The 12746-nt window shown below is 40.8% G+C and overlaps 1 protein-coding gene across 1 annotated transcript; it reads right to left on the minus strand.

The window, feature by feature from the left end:
* Nucleotides 1–6979: 6979 nt before the first annotated feature.
* On the minus strand, nucleotides 6980–12053 carry LOC122333124. The gene is given in 10 exon segments (XM_043230630.1): nucleotides 6980–7184; nucleotides 7299–7367; nucleotides 7479–7507; nucleotides 7684–7828; nucleotides 7831–7994; nucleotides 8298–8426; nucleotides 8864–8899; nucleotides 9439–9762; nucleotides 10459–10773; nucleotides 10857–12053. Coding segments are annotated over 10 exon segments (1341 nt in total). The 5' UTR covers nucleotides 10918–12053; the 3' UTR covers nucleotides 6980–7115.
* Between the last annotated feature and the right edge of the window lie 693 nt (nucleotides 12054–12746).

Below are 12746 nucleotides of genomic sequence, written 5' to 3' on the forward strand. Positions count from 1 at the left end.
TGTTCCTGTGATCTCAGTTTGAAACTGTATAAATACAACAGATGGAAATTAATGTTTACATTTGTTTTTACGTTTGTAGTGCCGAGTATAGAAACCAAATAATCAAACATATGTTAAATAGCATTGCATAATCATTACTATATAAAATGTATAATAGATTAATTCTTGTTAAAAGCAATTCAGCTTGGAGTAACAGCTTGGAGGTCACTTTAAGAGATAATTCACCCAATATAATGATACACAAACAATTTTCAAAAAACAGTTTTCTTTTTCTGACAAATACACAGTGCCTGTTTACATGTGATACACCTTGCTATGCAGTTAATATCACTCTTTTTGAGTAGCCTTAAATATTATTGAGAACACAGTGATTACAGTTGAAAAATATATATATTTTTTATTACAGTTCAACATTACTACAAAATAATTGCAAGAAAAAAAGATATAAATGTGTACTGTGCTTTGTAATCTTTTCTTTAACAGAAACATTTCATTCCCAACTCTGTGTGTGTGTGTGTGTGTGTGTGTGTGTGTGTGTGTGTGTATGTGTTGGGTTAAATGCAGAGTATAAATTCTGAGAATGTTCACACGTCTCATCACTTTATTATTTTCAGAGCACTGATCTCACTGCTGATGTTTAGAAACATGTTATTGTTGGCTGTTAGAGCTCAGTTTATTTGACCGCAGAAATTACTAAAGAAACTCTGAACACAGTTTAGACTGAAGCGTGAGAATTCTTACACATTCAGGAGGCTTTGACATGACTTCATTTTCAACTAAAATCATACTCAGCCAATACTTTTTTTATGTATACTCACAGAGCAGTGAGAAAGTTTTTGAAAACATTGTTACAATGATTAAAAAAATAAACGAATGAAGAAATAAATAACTAATACACGGCTGGGTGAAGCGCTCCTCCCTTCAACATGGAAGAAGCATCCGCCAAAAACAAATTGAGGAACACCTGGCTACTCGACATGGCGAGGCTGAGCAGGAGCTTACCGCCCTCTGTAAAGCTGCAGCTCAACAAGCTCTGCATTGAGTGGTACCTGTAGATGTCTGAAACGACTCTGAGGTCTGGAGAGAGATTCTGGCTCACCTAGGCCTATCATCCATCTCTGCTGCTCAATTATTCCATGACTCGGAATCTAACCCTCGCATTCCAGCCCATGCCCAAGCTGCTGAACTAGCGTCTAGCTCCCAGCTTGCTCATCCTGCTTCCTATCATCGAGGTGCCCTTCGAGAGCATCGGGATGGACGTTGTGGGCCCGTTGTCAAAGTCTGCCTGCACATGTGCTGGTGATAGTTGAGTATGCCACCCGCCATCCAGAGGCAAGTCCCCTAAGAAAAGCTACTGCGAAAGCCATCGTGAGGGAACTGTTCCTTCTGTTTAGCTGAGTCGGCATCTCAGCCGAGATCCTGACCAATCAGGGTACCCCCTTCATGTCTCAGCCAATGGCTGACCTCTGCTGGCTGCTGCGGGTGAAGCAGTTGAGAACCACAGTATACCTTCCCCAAACTGATGGACTTGTGGAGCAGTTCAACCCCTCAAGCAAATGCTGCAGTGAGTAGTTGCAGAAGAAAGAAGAGACTGGGATCTGATGCTGCCCTACGTACTCTTCGGAATCCAGGCCTCAACTGGCTTCACCCCTTTCAAGCTCCTATTTGACCGGCAGCCCTGCGGCCTCCTGGCATGATATCCAGATGGCCCCAGGATTGTCTGGCAATGGCCCTACCACGTTCCTGAGGCTCATCGGCAAGTTATTGAGGACAAAGTCCGACAAATGCTGAAGTTGGGGGTAAGCAAACCATCTCACAGCCCATGGTCCAGCCCGATTGTGATGGTCCCAAAACCGGATGGCACCCTCTGCTTCTGCAATGACTTCCGATGCCTGAATGAAGTGTCAGAATTCGACGACTACCCCATGCCTTGGGTGGACAAACTGCTGAATCAGCTGGGGAGAGCTCGTTAAATTTCCACCCTGGACCTGGTATTGGCAGGTACCTCTTTCAGAATCAGCGAAACCTGAAACCTGCGTTCTATACCCCTAGTGGCTACTGGGAATATAAGACCATACCCTTCAGCCTCCATGGGGCACCAGCGACGTTTCAGCAGATGATGGACATCATCTTGCAGCCCCATCAGGCGTACGGGGCCGCCTATCTGGACAACGCTGTAATCCATTCCGAGGCATGGGAAGAATATCTGGAGATTTTGTGGAGGGTGCACTGTACCAAAGCAAAGTACCCGAGTCGTACCCAGGAAAAGAGGGTAGAGGTGATCTGGGAGGTTCCAGTGCCCCTGACCAAGATCCAGGTACGAGCTTTCTTGGGGTTGGCAGATTATTATCACTGTTTTATCCCCAATTTCTCCGCCGCCTTACTGACAGACCGGACAGACCTTCCTGTTGCAAATGGATGCTTTCAACAGAGGAGTCAGAGCTCTATCCTGAATCCAGGAGGAGAGGAGCATCTGGTACTGTACATCTGCTGTTGGCCCCCGGCCAAGAGAAATTCTTGCAGCGTTAAAAAAGCCCTGGTCGTCAATTGGGCAGTCAACTGTGGTAAATTCAGTTGATTGGACATGATTTGTAAAGGCATACACCTGTCTATATAAGGTCCCAGGGTTGACAGTGCATGTCAAAGCACAAACCAAGCATGAAGACAAAGGAATTGTCTGTAGACCTCCGAGACAGGATTGTCTCGAGGGCACAAGGCTGGGGAATTCGGTTACAGAAAAATTTCTGCTGCTCTGAAAGTTCCAATGAGCACAGTGGCCTCTATCCGTAAGTAGAAGATATTTGGAACCACCAGGACTCTTCCTAGAGCTGGTCGGCCATCTAAGCTGAGTGATCGGGGGAGAAGGGCCTTAGTCAGGGAGGTGATCAATAACCCAATGGTCACTCTGTCTGAGCTCCAGCGTTTTTCTGTGGAGAGAGGAGAACCTTACAGAAGGACAACCATCTGTGCAGCAATCCACCAATCAGGCCTGTATGGTAGAGTGGCCAGACGGAAGCCACTCCTTAGTAAAGGGCACATAGCAGCCCATTTGGAATTTGCCAAAAACAGAATTAAATTCATCTGAAGGAGCCCATAAGAAACAAAATTCTCTGCTCTGATGAGACTAAAATTGAACTCTTTGGAGTGAATGCCAGGCGTTACGTTTGGAGAAAACCAGGCACCGCTCATCACCAGGCTAATACCATCCCTACAGTGAAGCATGGTGGTGGCAGCATCATGCTGTGGGGATGTTTTTCAGCAGCAGGAACTGGAAGACTAGTCAGGATAGAGGGAAAGATGAATGCAGCAATGTACAGAGACACCCTGAATGAAAACCTGCTTCAGCGTGCTCTTGACCTCAGACTCAGAGGCACAAGGCGGGGACGGTTCATCTTCCAGCAGGACAATGACCCAGCACACCGCCAAAATATCAATGGGCCTTAGTGGCTTGATCACAACCCAATGGTCACTCTGTCTGAGCTCCAGCGTCTTCAGGAGAAACTTTGAAGACAACTCTGGCAGCAATCCACCAATCAGGCCTGAATGTCCTTGAGTGGCCAGGCGTTACGAGAGCCTTACAAAGCACTTGCTGAAGAAGGAACTGGAAGAGTCAGGATAGAGGGAAAGATGAATGCAGCTGTTGAGATACAGTTCATCTCCTCAATGGGTGGCTTCACTAACCAGAACAAACCAAGGATATAGTTCAAAATATTCATGCAGTTCCTTTTGCTTCAAAATCACACTAAAGTAAAGCAAGGGTTATTATTAGGAGCCAATCACAGATTTATATTATATCCTTTAGTGTTCTTCTTCCTCGTCCTCTATTGAGTCTATGACAGAAAAACCCACAGGAAAATGAGATTTGACGCACAGATAAGAGACAATATTAATATTAAAGTATTATATTAAAGTAAATCTGGAGTCTCTGAGTCTATGCCATGGAAATACACACATAAAGTCCTCTTTGGATACTTCACATGGCTCCCAGCCCTCTATCCGGTTCACATGGATTCAATCAATCAATCAATCAATCAATCAATCAATCATTTTTTTGTATAGCGCTTTTAACAACACAAGTTATATTAAAGAACTGAACAGTATAAAGCAGAAGAATACAATGATAGGGATGTATAATGACGAGATTGAACAATTTGTTATTAAATGCAGAGACTGTCTCTGTAATCAATTTGACGGTAATCGCTAGAAGTTAAGTGTCCCCAACAAAGCAAGTCAGAGGAACCAAAACCTCATTCATACAGAATGGAGGAAAAAACAAACCTTGGGAGAAACCAGACTCATTTGGGGCCAGTTCTCCTCTGACCGGACGCCCAGCACTTAACTTCCAGTTCAATTTTAAACTCAGCTGTGTCAGGTAGTGTAAATGACTTAGTGTGTGTGTGTGTGTGTGTGTGTGTGTGTGTGTGTGTGTGTGTGTGTGTGTGTGTGTGTGTGTGTGTGTGTGTGTGTGTGTGTGTGTGTGTGTGTGCATCAGAATCTAGTGATCTGTCCACGGGCTCATCTAGGTGTTCTGGTCTCTGATGAACATAATCTCTGGGTGCTGATCCACCATCTAGTCTGGATACAAACTGTGAAACAGATTGAGAAAGAAACAGGACTAATATTAGCGTAGATGCCATTCTTTTTACGATGTCACAAGTACATCGTGTTTTAGGAGTAGTGTTCCCGGTTCCAGCTGATCTAATTCATGCAGCCTAAAAATCCTTTAACGGATTTGAATAATAAAAGTTTATTAGTGTTATGTGTAGGCTAGGTTAAAAAAGATGTGTCTTTAATCTAGATTTAAGAGTTTAGGTGCTAGATAGGAAAAGGATCTGTCATCTGGCTGCCGGAGGAATGAAGGAGCTCGACAGGGTCTGCTGTATGGACACTCTGGAGCAGTTTAACAAGCCGACCTGTAACCGGGCCTCTCAGTGCTTCTACCTGTTTGAGGTGAGAACACAGGAGGATACTGGTTCCACACCAAGGCTATAGAATCTAGCGAACAAGTTAGGGGTCGCCCAGCCTGCAGCTCTACAGATATGTGCCAGCGAGGCGCCACGAGCCAGCGCCCAGGACGATGCAAAACTTCTTGTTCAGTGTGCTCTGTTGAGCTGGTCTGAAGTCGTGAAGCTTAGTGTCCAGTCAGTGTAGCATCTTAGTGCTCGGATGGGACAGAGCAAAGCTAGGGCTGGGTCTGCCTTCTCCAGGGGCAGCGCTTGAAGGTTCACCACCTGAATGGAATGGTGGGAACCTTGGGCACGTAGCCAGACCATGGCCTCAGTGTTACATGGGAATCCGTGTGCCCAAACTCTAAGCAGAATTCATTGACCAAAAAAGCCTACAGGTCCTCTACCCTCTTGATGGAGGCCAATGTGAGCAGGAGCAGAGTCTTCATTAATAAGAATTTCAGGCAAAGGCTCAAATGGAGCCTGCTGCAGCACTCTCAGCACTACAGACAGGTCCCAAAAGGGTACCGTGGGGGCTGTGGGGGATTTATTCTCCAGGCCCCCTCAGGAACCTGATGACCAGGTCATGCTTACCCACAGACTTCTCATCTATGGGGTTGTGATTTGCAGCGATCACAGCCACATTAGAAATTATGGGTGGAGACAGCCTTCACTCCAACCCAATTTCGGGGGTCTTCTCCCCGAGAAGAACACCAATTGACGAACAGGCTCCACTTCAAGGCATAGGCATGGTTTTTTTGGATGGCGCCCTTGCCAAAGAGTTGGTGTCGATTACCCCTTGTGGTAGGACGCTTGGAACCTCCATGTTCTGCTTTTTCCATATTTGGGACCAGGCATGGAGTTTCCAGAGGTCTGGACACGGGTGCCAAGTCAGTTCCTTCCTTATTGGAATCGGCCAAGGAGGGGCTGTCATGAGGAGCATGAGTTCTGGGAACCAGGTCCGTGTGGGCCAGTAGTGTTCTATCAGCAGGATCTGCTCCTCATCTTCCCTGACTTTGCATAGTGTCTACGGTCTGCGGTCAAATAAACTGAGCTCCCACGGCCAGCAATAACATGTTTCCAAACATCAACAGCGAGATCAGCACTCTGAAAACATTAAAAGTGATGTGACTTGTGAACATACTCCAAAATTATACTATGCATTTTACCCAACAGACACACACACAGACACACACACACGCAGCAGTGGTGTCCGGGGATTAGTTAGGTTTTAATTTCCATTAATAAACAGATGACAAAAGCACAGTGCACCTTTATATCTTCTTTTTATGTGAAACTATTTCTTGTGGTTTTCTTGTGGTAGATTTAAACTTTTATTTATATATACTTTTATATATTTTTAAAACATGTTTAAAAAATAATTTGATTCTTTAGTTAGGCTACTCAAAAAGCTGCATAGCAAGCTGAATAACAAGTAAACCGGTAACCGGTAATATTTGTCAGAATAAGTAAGGTTTGTTTTTTGTGTGATTGACTTTTGCTTTTATACAATTCTTTGCAAGTAAAAAACTGTGTTATGTCTTAAGTGAAAGTAAACAGTACAATTGAGAGAGAAATTATTTGTGTATCATTATATTGGGTGAATTACCTCTTAAAATGGCTGCGTCTTATTTACAAGCTGCTCTATGTGTCCTAATGTTACTCCAAACTGAATCACTTTAAACAAGAATGAATCTATTTATTTTTTACAGTAAAGATTATGCAATGCTATTTAACATTTGATTATTCGGTTTCTATACCTGGGCACTACAATTCTAAACATGGAACAAACTGAAGCAGTTATTACTAAACTCCATCAGTCCACTCAACTAACGTTTATTAAATCAACTGATACTCAGAGAAACCCACAGATCAGTAATGAAAAGATTTATCTTGACATGCTAGAAAATGTACTTCACCATACATACATGTTTATAAAACAATGTTATAATTGACTAATAATACATACTACAAACACAAAACACTGAATTAATAATAAAGACATATGCAGACATATGCTACTATACAAAAAAAAAAAAACATGAGATACAAACTGACTTGAATGACTAAAAAGATGTAAAAGACACTGAAAGTATTTAGTCAATTATATAATATGTGTTTTATGAATAATTATTTGTCTGATTTGAGATGGCTCTTGTTCACCGATGCTTAAAGCTCATTGCAGTTTTCCTGAACTTCTCCGATGGAAGCGTAAGTCACTTTATCATCACAGCGAACCTGAATCAACATCACAGTCAGTGTTTTAACACAATTATTACAGAATGATGTCTGAACTGAAGAACTACAGATAATAAAACTGACACAGAGTGTGTTGAGGAAGTGTTTGCTCACCTTCTTCTTCTTGGCTCTGTGTTTATTGTACACAGTAACTTCAGTATAAGTCACATCATCTGTCTGCTCCTAAACACCAGTGAAGAGACAACAAATGCACCACATTGTTCAGGAGGAGCAGGATGAGTAAACATGAGCTTATGATTATGAATAACTCATAGATCAATCTACAAAACTCACGACAGAGTCTTCAGTCATTTTTCTGACACCTGAAACATAACGGCATGAGAACAGTTAAGATCAAACACAAACCAATTGATTTCTGAAAGAGTCCAGAAGATTTCTAGTGCAGCAGAATAAATACATTTCTATTAAATATCTATAAATGCTAGGGCAGATGTTCTGGACTCTTTGTAACGGAGTATGAGAAAGTCTAAAAACTCACCTGCCCTTTTTTTACAAATCAGCCAAAGAATCAGAGCGGGAAGAAGAAGAGCGAGTGAAGCGCTGATAATAATCCCAATCACAATCCCTGAGAGACAGACAATACAATAATCAGCATTACTCTGATTATCAAAATATAGATAAATCACAATCTACAGTTAAAATGATGAATGACACAGTTAAGAGCAAAACTATCCTCATTTATCATGAAGAAGATCTCTGGGGGTTGATGAGGATCCTGTAGAAACACACCTTGATGCAGAGATCTTGCTGCAGTGTCTGAAACTGATGCTGTTTCTGTTGATGTTATAACTTAAAATAGAATAGAAATAAAATCATAAAGTAATGCATGAACAGATCACTAGGACATCTTCTGCAAACTTCTGTAGTCCAGAATAAAATCTGTTAGCAGTTTATAATAGAAATAGAGCTGAAACACTAACACACACACACACACACACACACACACACACATATATATATATATATATATATAAAGCATTGAAGTAATAACATTCATCTTATCTGATGTCTTTGTTTATTGCTCATAAAGAATTCATATCGGCTACATAAACCTGTCTGTTAGAGACTGCTGTTAGTGAGAGTTTGATGAACCTGCTGGAGTTTCTCCTGATTTCTTCTCAGAGTTTGAAGAGTCTTGTGTAGAAGTCGGGGCTGGAGTTTCTCCTGATTTCTTCTCAGAGTTTGAGCTGCTGACTGGAATCTGTGTCACTGAATCTGGAGCTATAAAAGATGAACATTCATCATCTGTAGAAACCTTTTCTGTGGAGCTCTTAACTTTCTTCACGACTCAAGAAATGCCAGAAATACACTGTAACACATTCCACAAATCAGAATAGTCTATCTGAGTCAATCTAAATGTCATTGTTTTGTTTTTTAAAGATGATTTATGATTTATCTTCTAATGGCTTTTACAGTTCAGCCCTTCTGTCATAACTACATAAGAAAAAGAACAAAAAAATAATAATAATCTAAAACACATAATGACAGACTAAACTGAACTAACATCTTTCTTTGCTCAAGAATTCATAATTTAACATAATTTCCATCCCTTTATTTGATTAAAACTACTCTTAAATCAGGTGATGACATGCATCTGTTAAATAAGAAGAACAAGAGGGATGCAGTAAAACTCATGACAGTGAAGGTTTGTTTTGTACCTCGTGAAGTTTCTGCTGTCGTTGTTTCAGCTCGAGCTGTAAAGATGAATCAGACAGTAGAATATGACAATCATATATAAACTCTGATCATTATATTACATATATGTTACACTTATAAAGTTAAAGTCCCTCATTAGTTACAGCAGCACTTTCTGTTCTGTTAAACTCGACTGTGGTTCACAGGTTTTCAGCAGGTCTTTGAGTTTCTCTTCTGTCAGACTGAGAGAAGCTTTTGTGGTTAGAGATGTTAGCAGGTCATCCTTCAAACAATCTTAACCCAAGTCTGTGAGACCAGACCTTTATACCTCTACAAACAACACAGAGACACGTCATGGAGAGCCAATGATAGTGTAACCTCATGATGATCTGAAAACATCTCTCCCACAGAGACCCATGACACACTGAGATAATGCTGAGCTGAGCGCTTAATTATGGGTCCTTTAAGACACACTTCTGTAAAGATTCAATGGATTGCATCCGAGGCACAGTCACAACTTTGTCTGACTTGAAGGACACATAATATTTCAATATTAATATTCCTCAGTGTTACTAATATCATGAGCTTGTTTTCTCACCTGATCTCCTGACAGTGTATGTGACTGAGGTCTTGACTTGATCTCTGTGAGTAACTTCACATCTCCACTCTCTGTTGAGATCTTCATTCAGGAGTGTTGTATTCAGACTGATGATACACTGATTTGATGAGAATAATATCTGATCTCTGGAGTCTGATCTCTTCAGTTTAACACCAGCCTGATTCACCCAGAACACCTCAATTCTCTCAGAAGTGATCCAATCACAAGAGTCTCTAGTATATGAATATAAATACAGCTGACAGAAGAGAGTCACAGAGTCTGCACTGATCTCAGTCTGTGAGGATGATGAAGATGATGAAGACACTGAAAGACAAAATGACACACACATCACACACTCTTCAGTAATTATAGGAGAATAAACAAAGAATTTGTTACTTTTAAATTCTGGACTATAAGCCGCTACTTTTTTCATAGGTTTTGAATCATGCGGCTCATACAAAGGTGCGGCTATTCTGCAGATTTTTTCCACCGCTAGGGGCGCTCTAACCGGAATTAGAATCAAAACTAAGACAAAATAAATGCAAAGAAGAATACGCTAGTTCAAGAAGAATACGCTAGTTCCTCTTTAGCAGATATAAGTCGGTAGAAGCAGATAGAAGGACGACAAATGACCAATCCTGTCAAACTCTATCTTTTCAAATCCTCACCCCTTCATCATGGAACCCACACGAAGAAGTTTGTATGATGCAAGTTTTAAGTTGAAGGCCATCGATCTCGATATACAAGAAGGAAATGAGTCTATGGTGAGACGCTGGAGGAGGCAGCGGGAAGAGCGTTTTAATCAGCAAAGTTGCTGCCGTGTTAAAATACAGGTTAGGAAAGGATCTATTTAGGTACATACATGTACATTTACAACTCAAAACCGTTCTGTTCCTGTAGTAAATATATAATCTAAAAACATACATATCTGTGGCTTGCAAAACTTTTTTAAATAGAGCGGATGCGGCTTGTATGCAGGTGTGCTTTATAGTCCAGAATTTACGGTAATCATAAACTTACTCTGAAGAACATGCAGATAAACACAAGCATCAGCTCCATGTTGTTGTTTATTCACATATTGTCTGCAGATGTAAAGTCCATAATCTTCTTCTGTGATGTTCTTGATGTTCAGAGAGCAGTCAGACCCCAGACTCAGTCTCTCATGTCTCTCTGTGTCTTTCTTCTTTATCCCTAAAGTGATCAGTTCAACTGCTGCTGAATATCTGTTATTATAGATCCATGTAGTTGATGTACAGTCATGAAGAGCATTATTACAGGACAGACTGACATTTTCACCAGAACTGATGAACACATGATCATCTACTTCACTGATACCTGAAACACAACATCTGACTCATCATTATATTATTTATTAATAAATGAGAACATAAAGAATAATAAACAGAAGATGTCTTTACCTGTGAGAAGTGAAGAGAGAAAGATGAGTCCCAGCAGACACAGATCACACTTATAAGACATCTTCTCTTTCTGTCAGTCTTCCTCTTCAACTCTTTCTTTAAATACTTTCAGCTCTTCCTGTGTTCGTTCACTTCCTCTGATCTACACACTGAGTGTTTGTTCCTGACACGATCTGCTTCTGACTAACTCTATATCACTGCATGATGGACGAGTGTTGAATTAACATCATATTCAGGAAATTTCTGTCTGATCGTCACGCTGCAGTGCAGATTATGAAATCAAACTCTGTATTTATAAAGTCTTTCCATCATGTTTTCCATCTATTTCAGAGTGGAGATGATTGACAGCAGTTCTACACTTTCATAACTTAAAACAGAGTATTAATTATAGCAGTGTTTCAGAGTGATCTCAGTGTTGATGTTCAGAGATGTGTGTTTGACCGCCGTGATCATCTCTGAACCCAGATTAGATTGAAGATGCTGTGAAGGACACTTCCTCTTGATTCTGCTGCATGTTTTCAGTTAACAGTGACATTAGTTCAGACCCTTTAATAAACTGAAGTTAAAGCTTGCTTTATCTGAACTCATCAAATAATTAACAGTTTTTACCACATTCATTAATTGACTTAAATCCAGGTAAAACCTTTAAATTTAATCAAGAATCTTGTTATTTGGTAACATGTTTTAACATGTTTTAACTATAAATTTATGAACAATTAACATGTTCAAAATGATCAGACGTGACACACTGCTCCAGACCTGTGCAGGTCATCTTTCATGATTCAGGTCAACAGCTCACTACTTGAGTCCATTTACATTATATTACATAAATAAATTACCATAAATTCTGGACTATAAAGCACACCTGCATATAAAGCGCATCCGCTCTATTTAAAAAAGTTTTGCAAGCCACAGATATGCATGTTTTTAGATTATATATTTACTACAGGAACAGAACGGTTTTGAGTTGTAAATGTACATGTATGTACCTAAATAGATCCTTTCCTAACCTGTATTTTAACACGGCAGCAACTTTGCTGATTAAAACGCTCTTCCCGCTGCCTCCTCCAGCGTCTCACCATAGACTCATTTCCTTCTTGTATATCGAGATCGATGGCCTTCAACTTAAAACTTGCATCATACGAACTTCTTCGTGTGGGTTCCATGATGAAGGGGTGAGGATTTGAAAAGATAGAGTTTGACAGGATTGGTCATTTGTCGTCCTTCTATCCGCTTCTACCGACTTATATCTGCTAAAGAGGAACTAGCGTATTCTTCTTGAACTAGCGTATGCTTCTTTGCATTTATTTTGTCTTAGTTTTGATTCTAATTCCGGTTAGAGCGCCCCTAGCGGTGGGAAAAATCTGCAGAATAGCCGCACCTTTGTATGAGCCGCATGGTTCAAAACCTATGAAAAGTAGCGGCTTATAGTCCAGAATTTATGGTAGTTTGGTTTCTTGCTGCTGTCACTTTTGGCACGCTTAGTTTGGGAACGCTTGATATTTGCCAACATTGTTGACTTGTTATCACAGACACTATTTGAACTGATTTCATCTGAATATTGACTGCTTACTTTTGACTTCTTTCAAGAGTTGGTCTGTGTTCACGTCACTGAGTCATAATTTTCTGATGCCGTCCTGGTCACTCCGTATAGACTTTTCTTTCTTTGGATTACGGACGATCAGCACTTTTGGATGCCAGACCTCTAATTTGGTGAGAGCCGACTCTTCACTTGCGGATGAACTGAATACCTTTTATGTGTGCTCTGAGACAGAGTGTAAAAGCTCTAGTCTACCAGCTAACAAAGTGGAAGTGTCATGACTTCAGTCTGATCAGTTTGTTTTTGTTTGTCAAACAGTCTGCCATGTGCTTGTGTTTCCCCGCCCCATT

Source organism: Puntigrus tetrazona, unplaced genomic scaffold, assembly GCF_018831695.1.
Source record: "Puntigrus tetrazona isolate hp1 unplaced genomic scaffold, ASM1883169v1 S000000181, whole genome shotgun sequence".
Lineage (NCBI taxonomy): Eukaryota > Metazoa > Chordata > Actinopteri > Cypriniformes > Cyprinidae > Puntigrus > Puntigrus tetrazona.